At 42.2% G+C, this 19,121-nt stretch overlaps 2 protein-coding genes across 6 annotated transcripts in view; both read left to right on the top strand.

The window, feature by feature from the left end:
• pde4ca (phosphodiesterase 4C, cAMP-specific a) overlaps positions 1-11,012 on the top strand; it is a 43,955-nt gene extending 32,943 nt beyond the window's left edge. For 3 of the 5 annotated variants that reach the window (XM_053884013.1, XM_053884015.1, XM_053884016.1), the window contains 15 exons: positions 336-527; positions 1,624-1,668; positions 2,905-2,941; positions 3,584-3,657; positions 3,724-3,776; positions 3,872-3,984; positions 6,881-6,974; positions 7,049-7,221; positions 7,297-7,395; positions 7,462-7,626; positions 7,702-7,801; positions 7,879-8,033; positions 8,104-8,226; positions 8,336-8,518; positions 8,894-11,012. In XM_053884013.1, coding sequence (XP_053739988.1) covers positions 336-527; positions 1,624-1,668; positions 2,905-2,941; positions 3,584-3,657; positions 3,724-3,776; positions 3,872-3,984; positions 6,881-6,974; positions 7,049-7,221; positions 7,297-7,395; positions 7,462-7,626; positions 7,702-7,801; positions 7,879-8,033; positions 8,104-8,226; positions 8,336-8,518; positions 8,894-9,373 — 2,086 coding nt within the window. In that variant the 3' untranslated portion in view covers positions 9,374-11,012. The remainder of the gene's footprint in view (positions 1-335; positions 528-1,623; positions 1,669-2,904; positions 2,942-3,583; positions 3,658-3,723; positions 3,777-3,871; positions 3,985-6,880; positions 6,975-7,048; positions 7,222-7,296; positions 7,396-7,461; positions 7,627-7,701; positions 7,802-7,878; positions 8,034-8,103; positions 8,227-8,335; positions 8,519-8,893) is intronic. The other 2 variants (XM_053884014.1, XM_053884017.1) reach the window with 1 other exon arrangement.
• A 1,475-nt stretch (positions 11,013-12,487) lies between these two features.
• LOC128769927 (ras-related protein Rab-3A) lies at positions 12,488-19,097 on the top strand. The gene is made up of 5 exons (XM_053884020.1): positions 12,488-12,630; positions 14,247-14,471; positions 15,107-15,225; positions 15,875-15,999; positions 16,603-19,097. Exons 2-5 carry the CDS (start codon positions 14,247-14,249, stop codon positions 16,791-16,793), a joined length of 660 nt encoding a protein of 219 aa, XP_053739995.1. The 5' UTR covers positions 12,488-12,630; the 3' UTR covers positions 16,794-19,097.
• Positions 19,098-19,121: the final 24 nt, after the last annotated feature.

Below are 19,121 nucleotides of genomic sequence, written 5' to 3' on the forward strand. Positions count from 1 at the left end.
CTGCCAGCTTTCAACACCTCTTCATTGTGTTTTTCAGTGTATTTATATTTCCATAAATCCCCATTGTTTAGCAAGTCTAAATTAAATGCTCATTTTTCTCCACTGTCTACGCGTGACTGAGTGCTTGACTTCTTTCCCGCTACCTTGTCCTTGACTATAAGAGCTGAATCATGGAGTCCAAATAGATGTTTTATGTCTCCACGGGACAGTTCAGAGCTCCTCCATCCACCAGAAACTCTAGAGTGTGTGCCTGGTTTTGCTTGTTTGCAGCAGGGAGTGATTCTATTTTTGATGTGACTTGAACTGACTTCAGAACTCCCTTTCTCTTGTCTTAGCTTCGATGTGGAGAATGGACTGTCAGTGGGCCGCAGTCCTCTGGATCCCCAGGCCAGTCCTGGTTCTGGTCTGGTGCTGCAGGCCAACTTCTCTCACAGCCAGCGGCGGGAGTCCTTCCTCTACCGCTCGGACTCAGACTTTGACCTCTCACCCAAAGGCCCGTCCAGAAACCCCTCCTCTGCAAGTGACCTGTAAGTGATCGGCCGACATCAACAGTGAAATGGATCGGTGGTTAACTTTTCATACATTTCATTCAAATGAATTGAGTGCTCACGCACTTGCTTGTAGAATGACTTCACAATTCTAACATTGCATCAAGCTGTTTTTTTCAACTCACATTTTTAATGTTCTAATCATAAACAAAGGTGACCTTAGACTTCTTTAGTTTCGTCGGGGGTTGCTTTAAAGATGGATTATAAGCCTTCAGCTCTTTATATTTACTCTTTAGTGACTTCTTCTATGTCAGATCGCTTTGCTTTTTGACCGTGTAATGTCTTCACATGTCCTTTAATGCACACTTTGAAACTGCTGCTCTCCTCCGAATGGTGGATTATCAACTAATAGATCTAAAGAGAAAGTGCTTTTTTGTGTCACAACAAAGATCTGAACGGGAGCTCCTGGTCTGCAGTGGCAGGTTCACATTAGTGGCCTGCCTTCTTCAGCAGGGTTCATGCTTGGCAAGTGTTGGTCGTGATAGAAAGTGGTATTCGCTTCGGAGGACTTCTTTGGCCTCTGCTGACCCCAAGGTAATATAAAAGGTCGACTTAGTGGCTCATCTTGAAGAGGTCTACATGGACCCCAGTCAGCTGAGGTAACAATCCCCAGATGAGTTATTTGTTTCGACATCTTTACATCTAAATACTGCTACTTTAACAATGCTTTTCCTTCCTTGAGGTCATGAATGTTATTTGACTTTCCCCTCTCATTGGACTCTCTTAATAAGTACAGATCACTGCTTCATGTTTTGGCACCTGAATAGTAGAACGTCTCTATGTTTGAATAATGCCTAACTCGAGCCTGTTTTTGTCTCTGATCAATTCTTGTATTTCATTTCCAATTTTAGTGGGTGCTTTCTCGTGTAGTTTTTGTGTCTTGCTGTGATGACCCCCACTTAGCTTGCCTTCAGTTAAAGCCATCATATAGATCCATCTGTGTGGCCACTGTTTCTAACAAGTCATGAAAAAGTAAGCCGATATTCATAAGCCTTTCCCCAACTCCGCTCCCACTCCAGAAGATCGTTGTTAAATCAAAAGTCCCCGGTCTCATCATCCACTGTGTGTTTTGAAGGGAAGAAAGCTTGAAGCACTGGGAAGTCAACTGGTTGAATCCTCGGTGAGAACAACATGACGAAATTAAACAAGATAAAAAACACTTTTCCCCTAAAGCCCTCTCACGCTCTCCCTCCACGGCTGTTTCCCACTACTCCCTCCTGACCAACACCACTAAAAATAAAGTCACCCGTGACCCTGTTAAACCCCCAAAACACCTCTTTTTTGTGCATGTGACTCTGAAACAGACGTCATGAACAATAACATGCTTTGTTTGTTTTTTGGTTTTGTATGTTCCAGTTCTTATTGCCCAACTCCCCGTCCACCCTGGTTTGATCACTCTCACCTTCTGTACCAGACAAAGTGCATGACTTTTGTTTCTGTTATCATGTCTGTAATGTCCGTAAGAGGATTTGATGTTTTTTAGAATGAGGTTCTCTCTTTTTTTTATTGAGGGTAATGCAACATAGTTACTTAATTTTCAAAGGTGAAATGTTTTCTTGCTCATTAAGAATGACACATTTACAGCTTCTTACTTTAGTCTCACCTCAGCTAAAGGCACATTAAAGCAACCAGATGGCTGGATCTTTAAAAAAAAAAAAAAAAAAGAATTCTTGCTCAGCAAAGGTTTTTTTGCATTGGTGGTTTAGATTGCCATATCTGATGGTTACTTTAATAGAAATCAAAGGTGAGTTTTCTTTTTGACATGTGAGCATAACAATTCTATTAAAACAAAGATATTTAGATACTGCATCTGAAAGGTTGAGTTTTATGATTAGTTTCAACTTCAATGTCTTGGTACTATGCTTACATTATTTATTATATATTTAAAATGGCATATATTGAAATATTTTATCTTACCTTTATTTATTCTGTTTTTTTTCTATTTTTCACATTTGTGGTTACTACATTTACAAAATGATCCGGAATCATATTGCTTTGGAAACACTACAAGACCAAATCAGAGATTATAAAGGGTCGGAAACTGAAAGCATTTCAGTCACAAAACCCAACGGAGGAGAATGTAAAAAAGTGTATTTTTAGAAATACTTTTCTGGTTCAGAAATACAATTTAAGAGATCACTAATACAATGTTTTTTTTTAAAGGTTGCTGATGCATTCATGAAATTATTCTTGGTTGAAAAATGCTTTTAATATTTGCAGTGAACTTTTATTCTTCAGACATATCTGCTTTTTGTTTCTTTTTTTCTGTCTAATTTTGGGGTTATAAAAGCACGCCAGGGTGTTTTCAGTGGTTAATCTACTTTTCTGACTCGCAGTTTTGCCTTTTGTGTTTCAGTCACACAGAAGACATGATTGTCACCCCGTTTGCGCAGGTGAGTCCTCCAAAATGACTCCAGAGTGTCAACTTTATGTTGTCCAATCGGTTTATCAGATGCTCCAGGAACCAAGTTAATTTGTTTCTGGAGGAAAAACAAGTCTCACCAGAGATAATGAACTCCAGATTTTGTTAAAGCTTTTTTGGTTGAACAAAAAAAAAGCCCCTCAGCATGATGTTGGCCCCGGTCCAGGGTCAGAGATCCCACCGGCATCGCCCGGCTTGTGCGTCGCATGTGCGTCACAGTTGTGCTCACATTACAATGAAAGAAGAGCTGAATCCAATACTGCTGGATCATGTTGTTTCACTCCGCATGCTGGATAATAAAGCTCCCGCATGTATCAGGTTTGGACACCAAACACTGCTGCAGAGAAACAGAGCTTGTGCCTCACCACTCCTTTCCTGCATAAGCACACTTCTAATCAGTGACTCGACTGAATAGCGCCATCTAGAATTCCGCTAGGAGGCTGAGCCAGGTGGCTTACTAAGCCTGAACTTACATCCTTAAAATGGGTGAAATTGTCAGGGGCCATGTTGATTGAATAAGAAATTTCATGTGACACAAGCAAGTTTCGCAAACTCAGACGGAAACATCCCTCCTCCATTTTGAGACCAAAAATTTTTCTCACACTTGATCCAGGTCTTGGCCAGCCTGAGGACGGTCCGAAGCAACTTTGCTGTCATAACGGGACAGCAAGACCGCCCGGCAAGCAAGTACGTGTCCAGCTATCGCCGCGCTATAAGTCAAAATCTCACCGTGAGTTTTGTTTCTCTCTCCAGGACCCGCTCCTCGGGCAGTAATCCTCCATCGATGTGCAAGCCCAGTCTCGCAGGTCGCTATCATAAAGGACTCATCGTATTATTATCATTATATGAGTGCATCACTGGTTGTTCCGGGGGTCATAACGCTCAAATTTGTTCCTCACAGAGGAGCCTCACCAGCAGCTGGCCATAGAGACTCTGGACGAACTCGACTGGTGTCTGGAGCAACTGGAGACCCTGAAGACTCGACACTCCGTCAGCGAAATGGCCTCAAACAAGGTACTGTGGCATGAACATGCAACGTGTGACCTATGTTTGGATCATTATAATTTGTTTAACTCCAACTCTAGTGATCTGAATTATACTACTATTTGGGTTTCCATATCAATGCTCAAGAAAGAAAGAGTAAAACATGTTTTTTATTGGGGGGCATTCACCTAATATAATATACAATTGCCATTCAAATATGAATTCAAAATTGCATTCATTTTTATTATGTTTTTATATAGATATTTATTTCATCTACTAAAATCTACATTCTCTTCTGTTTCATAATTAATTTTAAACTACTTCATTTAAAAAAAACAGTATTACTGTAGGTTTTGTGGGTTTTTTAATCTCATTTCCCTATATGGAGTTTACGTTTTTTATTTTTCATCAGTCAGTATAGCAAACAGGATTTTAGCATTGATGCTACATTCAGCTCAGCTAAATTAAAAGGTAGTCAGTGCAGATACCACGCTATTGCATGTAATATTTATCTTTTAAAATACTGTTACACCACTTTAAAATCATATATAGTAAGTCAACAACTTGACATTTCCACATAAGAAATGACCATTAATAGGCGTGGAATATCAAAGTTCAGGACTCTCCTGTTAGTACGCAAGTAAATGACGGCTCCTCCTCTCGGTTTTCTTGGAGCCTAAATGGAAGCGAGAGCTCGCTGGTCCGTCAGCGGAATTATGAAGCGAGTCTCATTCTCCGCTGACTGAAGACTCTATGAATGAGCGGGATGGTATAATGCTTGCAGATGCAAAGGAGACTCTCCCATCCCCCCACTCATGTGCAGAAAAATGTGAATGAGGTAGTGAGTGGTGAAAATGAAACGGCATCCCCCCATCCATCGTCCTCACTTGCATCCCCTCCTCCTTTGCTCAGGGCCCTGCTCTGCTCTCATGTGCTTCCGTGATTATCCCGCCCACGCAGCAGACACGTGCTCCTCTTACAAACACACCCCTGCATGTCACATATACACTCGCGAGTTTCTGACATTAAAATTGCCTCTTGTTGGATCCTGCCTGGTTAGCGACGCCGTAAAGCGCTCACGTGGCTGCGGGCGGAGATTCGTGGGCGGCGAACCCCCCGTACTACTGCAGATCAGTCGATGAGCTGAAGTCTTTGGGGAACAATTATCAATGTTGGCACTTGGACACAATGGCAGGCACATGGCTGGCGAGAGCCAGTCTCATTGACCTGAAGGTTGAGCTCAATTATGTCCTTGAAAGCGTCGCCCACAAAACACATCTGGGCTGCTGACGGATGTCCACATGAATTCAGATGAATGTTGTTATTTCTACGCCACACTTTTTAGTGCGGGGCGAGGTTGCGCTTTAAGAAAACATTTTATATATTGACGTTCAAATAGATAGTGCTTACTCAGCATTTTTCCACGTTTAACAGACTCAAGACTGGGATTCATTCTGTGAACAGGGCAGGCATTCATCAGATAAGTCATCAAAACTGACTAAAACATTTCCTGTGTTCGCACCGGTTGCAGGCTTCTGCAAGGCAACATTCCAAAGATGAAGCATCATAAATCACTTTTCCATTCAGGAAGCCTCTTACTTATAGACTTAGGCTGGAATACGGGAAGTTATATGTGATTTTAGACGCAGAAAACACTTCTCTACAAGTGTAGGAGTTACAGTAATGAAGAGTATTGCTGGAACGTGTCCTATGGTGGGTGTTTACAAGTGCTCTGTGAGAGGTGGATTATGACTTTAAGGTTGAATAGGTGTTTATTTCTTCAGTCTGTCTCAACCATGAATTGTCCTTGTCTTCACCTTGCTGAGTTCCTAACAAATCGGGAGGGATTTTAAAAGAAAGGAAGGCTGTCCAACCCCTTAGTGAGACCTGATTCATTGTGAAATAAATACAATACTCTGTGTGTCCGTTTGTGTAATTATACTGGTCAGCATCATATATTGTGGAGCTATTTTAGGGTTCCTGTTTGTGTTCAAAATTAGTAAGACAGGAAGTCTGCCCCAAGGCTCCCTCAGCATCTTTTTTTTTCAGGTTCCCATAATGGTCCAAGTCCCACATCATAGTGGTACATGATGTACTCTTTTTATTTTTGGCTCTATGAATGAACCCCCACCCCATTCATTCAAAGCGTTTTCTTCATATTCTCTTCAAACTTGGTGCACATGGTGTGTCTGTCAGCCTCCACCCCCAACACGCTCGGCCCTGCCCACTTTGTGTATCGGCCGGCCAATGAGGACCCAGCGTCTCCCCCATCCTCTGCACTAGGAGGCTTCCAGTTGGCCGCTATTCTTAGACATTTTTGGAGGGAGGCGTGGATTAGAGTAGACAATGTTTACACACACACTGGAGAAAGCAGTAACTGAGTGAATGAGGGAGAGTCGAAGGGAGACTGAGCGCTTCGCATCCTCACATCTGACAGCATTCAGCTGTGGACCCCCTCGATCTTCCTGATGTGGACCTTTGATTCTCATTCCTCTTCATCAGTTTGAGCTGTTCCATCGCACGGGCACTCGTGGACCGTCCTGCAGCATGAGAGCACAACGTGTTCCTGCTGTCCGTTTAGGCAGAACTCATCGGGATCACTAGGAACTCAGTTTAATTTTAGCACCGCTGCTCATTTTTGCGCTGAAATGCCAGAAGTGAGTTATTTCATCACTGTGTCGTGGATGTTCATTCAGGTAAGGAGTGCAGTGGGAGGGCACACTTCTGCTCACATGTTGCTGGTTTGAATGGCGCTGCTGTTGAGCTTTGTCGGAAGCATGAATGGATCACTTAAAAAAAAAAGTTTCTAACAAGTATCAGTCCTTATTGCTGTAGTAATGATAATTTTGTGGAGATTGTTTTTTCCAGTCTGACAACAGTAGATCTTTAGTCGGTCCAAGTGTAAGTGAATGTGCTGTCTCTCCAGTTCAAGAGGATGCTGAACCGAGAGCTCACCCAACTTTCAGAAACCAGCCGTTCAGGGAACCAAGTCTCCGAGTTCATCTCCAGCACCTTCTTGGGTAAAGCGCCTGGCTTGCTGTGACTCCTACAAGTAAAATGGCCGTGAACTCACCTCGTCTCTTTCGTCCAACAGAGAAACAGCATGACATGGACATCCTGTCTACACCAGCGAAGGAGAAGGACAAGAAAAAGCGGCCCATGTCTCAAATCAGCGGAGTCAAGAAGGCCACTCACAGTCCAAGTCTCGCACCCTCCACCATCCCTCGCTTTGGAGTCACCGCCAGTCAGGAAGGTCTCCTCGCCAGGGTGCGATGACGGCGTTTTATTGCAGCAGATGTTTTTATGTTCTGGGAGCCTAATGATGCGTCCGTTCTCCGGCAGGAGTTAGAGGACATAAACAGATGGGGCATCGACATCTTTAAGATCTCTGAATATTCTGGAAGCCGGCCGCTGACGGTCACCATGTACACCATCTTCCAGGTAACCGCACCACGTCACTCCCAAGTTTATTTGGAACGGTTAATCATGGTCTGTCTTCCTCTGAAGGAGCGTGACCTTCTCAAGTCTTTCAAGATACCAGCCGACACCTTCATCACCTTCATGATGACACTGGAGGATCACTATCATGCTGACGTGGCTTATCACAACAACATCCATGCAGCCGACGTGGTCCAGTCCACACACGTCCTGCTGTCCACGCCGGCGCTCGAGGTGACGCCTGGTCCAACTGCTGTTCCTGACTTCTTAAGATGGTGAGCTGACCTCATGTCTTTGTGTCGGTTCAAGGCTGTGTTCACCGACCTGGAGATCCTTGCTGCGCTGTTCGCCAGTGCCATCCATGACGTGGACCATCCCGGTGTTTCCAATCAGTTTCTCATCAACACCAGTGAGTTTTTTTGGTCATCTGTTATGGATTGGAAAAAAGGCACTTGAGTAACATATGTTCTCCTGTTTTATTTTTAGACTCAGAGCTGGCCCTGATGTATAATGACTCGTCGGTGTTGGAGAATCATCACTTGGCCGTCGGCTTTAAGCTCCTGCAGGAGGACAACTGTGACATCTTCCAAAACCTCAGCAAAAAACAGAGACAGTCACTGCGTAAAATGGTGATCGACATGGTAAGAACCCCTCGGTGCACGACCAAATCTCGGCCGGATTTTTCTCCAAATCTTACCTCGGACTGTGCAGGTGCTAGCCACGGATATGTCCAAACACATGAACCTGCTGGCGGATCTGAAGACGATGGTGGAGACCAAGAAAGTCACGAGTTTAGGAGTTCTTCTATTGGACAACTACTCAGACCGCATACAGGTAAAACCCTCCGCTGGTCATTCACAGTCACCCACACTGTTTTTTAAACATTTGTTTAAGTGAATCACTGTCATGTTTGGTAGCATTCACTTCTTTTGATCTCCTGCAGGTCCTCCAGAACATGGTTCACTGTGCGGACTTAAGTAACCCCACCAAGCCACTGGAGCTGTACCGGAAGTGGACGGACCGCATCATGGTGGAGTTCTTCACCCAAGGTGACCGCGAGAGAGACAAGGGCATGGAGATCAGTCCCATGTGTGACAAGCACAACGCCTCCATAGAGAAGAACCAGGTAATGAGTTCTGATCATGTTTCTTGTTCTTACCATACAACCATACAACCTTATGACCCCTCAACAACAACACCTCACTTTTTCATGTATGAATGTTTTGATATATAGTGAATCTAAATTGAATCTGTACACATACTTTGGGGTACTTTGTCCAAAATGACTTCACAAATGAAGATACTTTCCTATAAAATTTTTGCTATCCCTGTCCTCTGGTGTAGATGTGCTAGATCATGTGTCAAACTCAAGGCCCGGGGGCCACATTTAACCCACAATCATTTATTGTGTGGCCCACAATTGACTTTTGAATTGAAATGAAATAAAAAATGTGTGTGAAGGATTTTCTTCTGACGCCGTCTTATCTTCCCTTCTCTTCAGGTGGGCTTCATTGACTACATCGTCCATCCCCTCTGGGAGACCTGGGCCGACCTTGTTCACCCAGATGCACAAGAGATCCTTGACACCCTGGAGGATAACAGAGAGTGGTACCAGAGCATGATCCCTCACAGCCCATCACCCAATCTCAAAGACCAGGAGGAGGGCGGCCTTGCCGGGGAAGCATCGGGACTCTCCACAGACAAGTTCCAGTTCGAGCTGACGTTGGAAGAGGAAGGAGAGTCGGACACAGAAAGTCCCCCCGCTGAGAGATGTAGCACTAGTCCAGCATCTGAACATTCCAGAGTGGATCCTGACAGTGGATACGATGCTTCGTCGGCACCGATCCATCTGCTGCCCAAAATCGTCTCCGGTGATGCCACCAGAACATTTTCCTTAGACTCAGATAAAAGATTAGCGGGGGACGAAGAAGGAGACCATGAAGGTGTTTCTGGTGCTACGCACTTGAGACTTGGCACATAGCGTCCATCAATTCTTATTTTTGGCCTTTACTTTTTTCATTTATTTCACTTAATTTCTGTGCCTCATACACTGTCACACCCTTCATCTCCAAACACCGCCACCTATGCCTCTGCAGACGCGGCGGTACAAGCCTCAGTGGAGGGTGTAGGTGTGGGAGGAGCTAAAAAAGTCTGCAATGTTACACAGCACTTGTTGCACTGAAGAGGAAGGAGAGACTTTGAGAAACATCCTGGTCGCAGAGAGAAGTTCCTGACCAGACCTTTGTGTTTGTCCTTCAATGAGATGCACCAAGGATGTTCGGCAGAGACTCTCGAAGAACCCATTACATGTATGACAAAGAACTGTCTTCCTCTTTCTAAGTTTCGTCTAAGAGTTAAAGAGAGCCCTTGGACCTAAGTTGACCTGTATGACTGAGAACATTCACATATGCACTTGTCAGGAGAGTGAAGGAAGCCCGGTGAGTCCGCTTTGCCAAATCAGTCAGTGATAAGAATTGAGTTTTGTTTTATTTGCTTATTTATTTTAGTCTCTGTAAACCATCAAATATAAAAGTAGGACACCTGCAAAAAGAAAATATTGATGTACATGTAGCACCTCTTTACTATTTTATTCTAATCTTATTTTTTCTCCTGTTCTTCTTTAACTATACAATCGGAACCGCCGTAGTACCAACAGCCAGTGATGCGCGTTGAGTACATGTCGCCATCTAGCGTTTGGAAATGGAACTTGCACCGACGTTTTATGCCCAATTTAAGTGCTTTCGTACAAAAGAAATATCACCCAGCTTCCACGTATGCTTTTGATTATTATCTGTTTAGATCTAGGTTTTGTTCCTTGAGGGTTCTTATTTGGATTTCTAAGGGCTTGATGCGAAATGTTAGCTCCTCTAAAGCTTCTCTTATAAAACTGTAAAGCAGCCAGCAAAGACATGAATGAAACATTAAATGACAAAAAGCACTCTCCTATCTGTCTGAATGGCTAAATGCTCTGTGAAACCGAAATTGCTTGTGGACTAATAAGGTCAGGGTCATGCAAATTTTCAGGATCACTGTAGCTGTTAAAAGGATTTCAAGAGACCGTTTCCTATGACAGACATGTTTCATCCGTCACAGATCAATAGTTTTCTCTCCACAGGGACATAAGTCGATGACAAAACAAGTGCCAAGCAAGCATGACACACCCTGTACTGTAATTTCCATTTTGCCACTGGCTACTTTCCATCAGTGACTGACAAAGTTGGTTGATTGTAGCACCCGCGTGCCAATCTGACGTTTCTGTCTCTGTTCCTAGCAATTTTATAACTCCTGTTCATACAGTAACTGAAAATGTCTTAAAACGGTGGTTTGAGTTTGCGTGGGTGATTTACTGTGTTGACTTTTTTTTTGCTAAAAACAAAAAAAAAAAAACCAAAGCACTTTGTATGGTACTTTTATAGTTCTGCACTTCCAGTACAGTTAAAACATGTTTAATGTGACTGTTTTGCTGTTTTTCTGTTGAATAATGGCCTGGATGTGAAGTCGAATTCCCCGGCCTGGAATTCTGCAGGTCTTTGAGGTTGGAGCTGATTTTTTTTTTCTAAATAAGTGACTGTAAATATAAGTGATGAGGTTTTGTGATGCATGACTTTAGCGGCAAGATTTCAATCATAGAGAGAATATTTCCAAAATAAAAATTCAGCCGGTGGAGAAACTAACTTTATTACATGAAACAATCGTGTTTGTCTGTAAACCAACTAAGATATTATTTTGATGCCTTATTCTTAAACGGAGATTTTTTTTTTGGATGTGTTGTGTTCACTGACATGCTGGAGTTAAACATGTGCAATCTTTTATTTTGTAGCCATTAACAGCACAAGACACTCAAATAAGACTGCCTTCGAACTAAGGACTATTTTTGAACTGCTTGACCAGCACAACATGCAAAGACTCAGTCTCTGGGTGTGTTCTATCTTGTACATTTTCCTCACAGTGCTTCATGTACATTTTATTTATTGTTGCTGTATTATCTGTCAAAATAATGGGATTGTTTTCCAGTCAAGGGTTAGTTCTTATGTTTAATGCAAAAATGAGAATGATTCTTGACATTACTCGGATTATTTCCTTGTCACAGTTTGTGTCTGCACTTACACAACATTTCATGTTTCTTCTCTATGGTTTTGTGACAGAGTTCCATGATTTGGATCCCTGCAGCTTCTTCCATGTCTCCCTTTGTTTCATCTGAGACGTCTTATTTACAAAATATTCACCTGACCTCGACAGTCATCCACTATCGGTATTCATGTCTTCAAAAATAAGGGTTAACAACTATTACTTCAGCTATGACAATCCGATCTCTGCTGTTTAACTGCAGGTGTGTTAGCCTTCTGTCCAACTAGAACTGTATGCCTCAATAATAAAGAAAGAAAAACCTCTGCATCGTCTTGTGCGTCTGTAACAAAATACACTCTTGAATGACTGATAGTATTAAACGTTATCAAACAACTATAATAGTATGAAAACATGATTGTACGTATGTGCTTTGACATAGTAAAAATCTTGCTGATATTGAATCTCAGCGTCAGCATATTATGTAGTTTAAAGATAGTAACTGAACATATATATGGGAAGACTTTCTTCATTGTCATTGCACATTAACATATCACGATATTATGGCAACGAAATTTCGGTCTGAGGCCTCCGGTTTCCAAAAACAAAAACTATATGTCCAAAAATAAATAAATATGAGATAAAATAAATAAATATGAGATGAAATTACAAAAGAAAATGCGTAGTTACAGTTTTTTGGGGGGTGGAAAGGACAATATAATGTATTAATTAAAATTTTAAAATAATGTCTAAATCTAGTGTGTGGCAGAAATTTAAGAGATCCAGGTGGAACGTTCCAACTTGAACGAACCATTTTAATTTATAGTTGTTTTTTGTTTGTTTTTTTTACATGTTTTGGTGGTTCTTTAAAGTGCACAGAAAGAAAAGAGAGGGACAGATATTTGTTCACACTAAAATAAATGTCTAAACTTAACCTTAAATACCGTTTAAAATCCAAATAAAGAGACACACCTCAAATAACAGTAAGTGGGCGGGGTGATGCGACCAGCTGCCTCCCTCTGGTTGGCGAGGATCACTGCCAATCATTCTTACATCGCGTGTGCACTCGCTTACGCCGAAGCCGTCAATCAAGAAGCGCACGGGCGACTGCAGGTGCATAGCTGGACAGTGTGTTAGCCGCAGCAGCGAGGCCGAGGAAACACACTTTTAACGGTAAAACCCGTTTGATATTTCCGTGCCAAAAGCAGCGAGTGGACAGTTAGAACGTTCTCGGTTATTTTCGCTCGAGTATTGTCGCAATAAGAGGGTTAATTGGGGAAGAGTAACCTTCATTTGACATAGCTGGGATGCGTTGCTAGCACTGCCACTCCTGTAAAGCGCTTCTGTTTATCACCGAATATTCAGGATGTGTTGGTCCTAGTAATGCCACACCGCGATATTTTGGCTGGACTTGCGTTTTTGTATCGTGTGTTTGTGTTTTGTATTCTGCTTTTGCATCACTGTCCGCACCGATACTAACCGAGCTAACCTCTGCTATCCCTGCGTCGACGTCATGAGGACGCTGGTTCCAGAAACCGCTATATTCTTCAACGGTTCCCCGCATCCCGTGTGCTCTGTAGTCTGCTTTTTAAGCATCTGCTTGGTTCGTTTGTGCGACATACCCAGCCCAATCGAATGCATCTCTGAGCAGGCGCGGCTGAGCTGATGCTTAGCTCGCTAAGCCCTGGTACTTCCGCCCCCTTCATCTTGTGAGAGCAGTCCTCGTCCTACCAGTATTATTGACATTAAGTGGAAACACTCCAGGCCGTCTTTTGTTATTGGCTGCTGCTGTTGAATCAGCCTCTTGGCTAAACGGTTTACATCTTTAAATATTCCTCCCGAATGAGTTCGCAGGGAGGCACGTCACGTCAGTCTGGTGACCCGATCTGTCCCAAGTCAAATATGATCGAACGATGTGACACTGATATGACAATATCGGCTCCGTGTTATCTGCCTCGTTTGCAGTACCATGTTACAATCATGTATTATGCTGCGATGCTGTGCAGCTTGGTTAACATGTAGAATAAACCTTCCCACACTTATGCCAGAAAATCGTTTTAAATCCGTATTAAATCCCTGTTCAACACTGTATTAAGTTTGCATTAATAAAATACATCTTAAATTATGTGTAGTAGAAATTTATCGTTTTCAGCAGACATTCTTCTTAGTCTTTCCTCGCCTCTTCAGTCACAGTTGGTCTGAGACAGAGTCTTACTTGAGTCCAGCAGGGGAGAGGGCTGCCCTCAATAATGTAATGAATATTTAATGTCCTACGAAAGCGGTGGCCTCTACCTAATTGTTTTGTGCCCCATCCTGTCTTAGCAGGTGCACGCAAGTTATTTCACATACATTGACAGAGTGGACAGATATGCTGTAATTCTTTTACCTGGAATTATCCTGTTCAATCTGGAAAGAACATTAGAATACAGCTGTTCTGTGCACTCACATAATTGTGTTCAAATTCACTGATCATAAGCACAACCTTCGTGCGGTATCTGATAATGAAGAAGCTTGAGTCATGTGACCACGATTTCATTTTTCCAGTCATTTCTGTCCACGAACCGGTCAGTCAGTTGCATGTGAAAAATTGAAATAATGAAGGAACTGATACGCAATTCCTTTCATAAATGTCATTTCTCAAACACCATGGACATCAAGCCTTAGTTTGTGCTTGCCCCAGCACTTGGTGCTGAATAAGAAGGTGTAACTAGCGCTCCGTTTGTCGCTGTAAGCAAAGTGATGCTCGATTATATGTACTATTGTTCATTCTTCTGTTTCTCCTTGTCTAGATGGCGTCTGCGAATGCTACATATGGACAGAAGGAGTCATCGGACCAAAACTTTGACTACATGTTTAAAATCCTCATCATTGGCAACAGCAGTGTAGGAAAGACCTCCTTCCTTTTTCGCTATGCAGATGACTCATTCACGCCAGCATTCGTGAGCACAGTAGGCATCGACTTCAAGGTGAAGACAATCTACAGGAACGACAAGAGGATAAAACTGCAGATCTGGGTGAGGACCGGAGAGCTGGGATGCATGCAGATGTGTTTCCCAGGGCAGATTCATCTCTGAATAAAACATATCTTATCGCTGCCTTTGATCATTGCCATCTGTTTAAAATCACCCCTTCAATTCCAACAATGACTTCATCTGCTGTGTAATGCCAATACCCTTGAAGTGTTCTTAGCAAGAGGAGCGCCACACAAGGGGCTGTAATTACACAAACGTAACACTGCAGTGTGGGACTAAGTGCAAGCGCTTGTGTGTGTGTTTTTTTTTTTTTGTTTTTTTTTTTAAGAGAGGCCTCTTTCACTGACTCCACGCACCACACACACACACACACACACTCCACCTGCCACACAACTGCAGTGCTGAAATGTTCTTAACATATATCAACATTGACCTGCCACTACTCTCTTCAGTATATAATAAACTGCAAGGCTGATTTAAACTAGAACCTTTGCATTCTGCCTGCCGATCTAGTACTCTTACTTTGGAAAAAAAATGTAGTTTAGAGTCCTGCTTCAACACCGGTTTAATATTTGATGTTCTCTACTCAGCTCAGGTAGCTGTGAGGCCAGGCATGACCTGGGACACTACTAACTGCTCAGAAGCCCACACAAACTAAATGATGTGTGTTTTTGTAGGACACTGCTGGCCAGGAGCGCTACAGGACAATCACAACAGCCTACTATAGAGGAGCGATGGGCTTCATACTCATGTATGACATCACAAATGAGGACTCCTTCAATGCTGTGCAAGACTGGTGAGAGCAAACGTTTCGGATGGCTGGTGAACCACCCTGTCTTAATGCTCTGCCATAATGTCTCCTGACTTTTTCTTAACGTTGTATGTAGAGATTGGTGCTATAGCTTTACTAGGGACCATTATATAGTTTAGCAACTTATTTGAGTTATGGTGGACATGTACAAGTATTTGAACAGAAGGGATGTGTGTTTGTCTTCAAAACCACAGCATATGAGGCAAAAACTAATGTCTTTATGCCAACTTCAGTGGCACATTGTTGACTCTGCTGATTTTCCCAGAAAATAATGAAAGTATTACAGTATGAACCAAAAATGTATTAATAAAAACATTCATCTTTATGATAGAAATCACAAGGCCAATGAATTTACATTAATGGCTTGATCTTACTGAATTACTGTTCAGATCCAAACCTTGTGACACAGAATTATTCACGACTCTTGAACATAGATCACAGCCTTACATGTTACAAAATGGTTCCTAGATTGTAGCGCTTTGTGAGGTCCATGCATTGTCCCTGTCAAGCTATATAAGGCTCTCTTGAGCACAGGAAGATATGTCACTGTTTCACCGACTACAACCATCCTGTAAGCTAAAGAACTAAAGGGGATTTAGTCAATCCATTATCTGTCCCTTGTTTTCACCAACAGGTCGACACAGATTAAAACGTACTCGTGGGACAATGCCCAGGTCTTGTTAGTGGGAAACAAATGTGACATGGAGGATGAGCGAGTGGTGGCTACGGAAAGAGGGCGACAGCTGTCAGAACAGCTGGGTAAGTTTGGTTTGAATGACACAACATTTTTGTTAATCTCACAAACTTGTTTGTGTTCTTTTATTTGCATCTGCTCGTCACCTGATCTGATGTTGTTTTATTTTGATGCTAAGCTGGTTAGAGCCAAACTCTTGAGTTTCTTTGCTCATGTGCTTTGGATCTATTTGATGGGTTCAGCAGAATCATAACCATGGACTGTTGGTGTGTCACAGTTTATTTAGAATTCTGAGGGTTGCATTCGTAGTGACATTTTAGTCTGACACTTGTGCTTGAGATGGCAGCATGTGTTCAGTGCATGTGGAAGTGCAGCGACTAGTGTGCAGTTAATGGTTGTTCTTTTCTTAATTTCCTCTTTTTTGATGAAGTTTCATTTGTGGCTGAGTGCAGTCTTATCAAATTGAGTGTCTTATGTAGTCAGCAAGGTTTTGTCTTGTTAAAAGCAAACATTTCAGCTCATTCTAACTGTTCCTCATCACTGCAGTAGCTGGCAGAAATGCCCTCACCTGACAAATGAGTTCAGCAGTGAACTGTGTACTGTACTGAAGTCACGTGAGGGCTCCTTTAACTGCAACACAAACGCTCCTCTCCCCCTTCTCCCGACAGGTTTTGAACACTTTGAAGCGAGTGCTAAAGACAACATCAACGTGAAGCAGACGTTCGAGCGGCTGGTGGACATAATCTGCGAGAGAATGTCCGAGAGTCTGGACAACAACGATCCCTCAGTCACCGGAGCCAAACAAGGACCACAGCTCACCGAGCAGCCACAGCGGTCCCATCAAGATTGTGCTTGTTAAACACAGCCGTCCACTCACTGTCCGCTCTTCTCAAGTACATGCTTCCTCCTATTTCTTTTTTTTTCTTTCTTTTTTTATGTTTTTTTCTCTGATCTGTTTGTCGCAATGTGAACAAACACATGCTTGTTGAACACAAACACTGCCGTCACGAAGGCACAAAGCGGCTGCTCCCAATATCTAATCCTCATGTCGACTTCAGACAGCTGTCCTTCCTCTGAATATTGTCACCTCATTCTCAGACCAAGTCTCTTTCTTAACCCAGGAATCAGAAGATAATCAAACTTATTTGCAGTGTTCTTGCAAGAAAATAGTCCAACTTTACAAGCCCCAGTCCACATTGAATTCAGCGTTTCACTTGAGAAGCTTTAGGCTCCATTTCATGTTGACACACTGAGTTGTTTGTTGCTGTGCATAGAGATGCTGTTTTTAATTTGTTGCGCATGAGCATGTGATTCTACGTTCCATTTCAGTGTTTAGTTTCTCACGGGGGTTAGACCTTTCTTTAATGAATAGACAGTCTGTCTTAGTAATCCATATCAATTTCTTTTATCAGTTAATGTTGGCCGCCTTTCAGATTTTTTAATTTTTATTTCATTTTATTTTTTAATTCCTGCTTTTATGAGAGTGTTGATTGAATTACTCCAGTTTTTTTTAAAAACTGATTTTCTCAGTAATGCTTTTAGTTTTTATTGACAATATTTATTTAAAAAAATGCAGAACAATAATGGATAAACAATGTATAAATGTTTTAAAGTCACAATGTATGCAGTTTACGATGCATATTGAAATCTATATAAATTAATATATAACAATGATGATTTATAAGATTGTGCTTTAGTCAAAGATGCATGTTGTTGAATTTAAAGTTGTCTCTATGGTTGGTTGTGTTCTACTAGTCTGAGTTCAGTCAAGTTTCTGTCCAACGGTTTGAGGGAGAGTGACAGGTTACAGTGTTGTGCCGTTTTCCTTATTTTCTATGGAGATCTCACTAGCATCCAGTACGACCTCATAACCTGTAGACTGCGTCCAAAAAGTCACATGCTGGATTTTGCTTTTTAAACCAAGTGTTTTGATGGTTAAGCCTTGAAATGCATTTCCTAAATGTTGAGAATATATCCGTGCTTGTTTACGTTAGAGACTGTAAACCTACATCCACGTGACTTCAGTTTGTAAGGCTTGAAACGTCTCTTCATTTTATCTGGTTGCATCCACACAGGCTGGCTCCATGTCCTGGCTGGAGTGTGTAAATTGGACATGCATAAAACACTACCATTGTTGATCAGCAGATGTTTGAGGAACTGCATTAAGTAGACATCTTAAACTTTGCTTCACTTTTAGAGAAGTCATGATCCATTTGATAAACAAGAGAGGAACATAGACAAATGTTTTGAGTGGAGCATGTGACACTTCAGTGAGTCATTCATCAGGGTCAGTTAGTATGGGATTGAGCTCAGCACATTAACAGGGATTATCATCCGGAGTTGTTTTATTCCAACTAGCTGTTGCTGTTGCTATTTAAACTGCCGCTGCCCTGTTCAAGTGGCATGTCTCATGATCATGAGTGTCAACCCAACATCAATCTTTGCAGTTCTGCAAAAGAATACAACTTCCTGTACGTGTATGCAGTTTAAACCCAAAGGTTCAGCAGATCAATGTGGATGCAGCCTTTTAGTGATGATTGCTCTTTAATTTTGACTGTTGCCGGAGGATTTTCGTATCGAGTGTGCTCTCTGTTTTCTATGAAATTGTTCTCTAGTATTCACATATTTTCCCAATTTGAAACTGAAAGTGTCTTGTGTTTACAGTTGAAGGTTGAACGAATAAGTGAACATTCCAAAGTCTGTTGGTGCACAGGCAGCTTCTTTCGGCGACTTGATCTCAAATATTAGTTTTGTGTCTAAGCGATCCACAGGTCGCACCAGCTCTTTGTATTAAACATCGGAACTCTGTAGTATTTCGTGTGCTAAAGGATTCAAAGTCATTCCCAAAGAGATCACATTGTAAGCCAAAGAGAGCACTTACCAGTTCAGCTGCCTCATCAAGAAACGGTTTGCTGGTGTTTCATTTTACCTGTTGTGAAACTGAGTGCTTCATATGCTTTTTATTCTTTATTTATTGCGTCCTGTCACTACTTAGAGCCACGCTGATCCGTCCTCCTAACTCCCCTGTCTAACTCTTGTATAGGAGTTGTCTGCCCGTCAGGTCTTAGATGTGTGAATTGTGCTGTAATACTGTAATGCCAGATTTACGATAAATGAGGGAACAATAAATGAAATACTAACCAAAATATGTGTCGATGTCAATGCTTTGTGGATGTCAACGCCCTGA

The sequence above is a fragment of the Synchiropus splendidus genome, chromosome 13, assembly GCF_027744825.2.
Source record: "Synchiropus splendidus isolate RoL2022-P1 chromosome 13, RoL_Sspl_1.0, whole genome shotgun sequence".
Taxonomy (NCBI): domain Eukaryota; kingdom Metazoa; phylum Chordata; class Actinopteri; order Syngnathiformes; family Callionymidae; genus Synchiropus; species Synchiropus splendidus.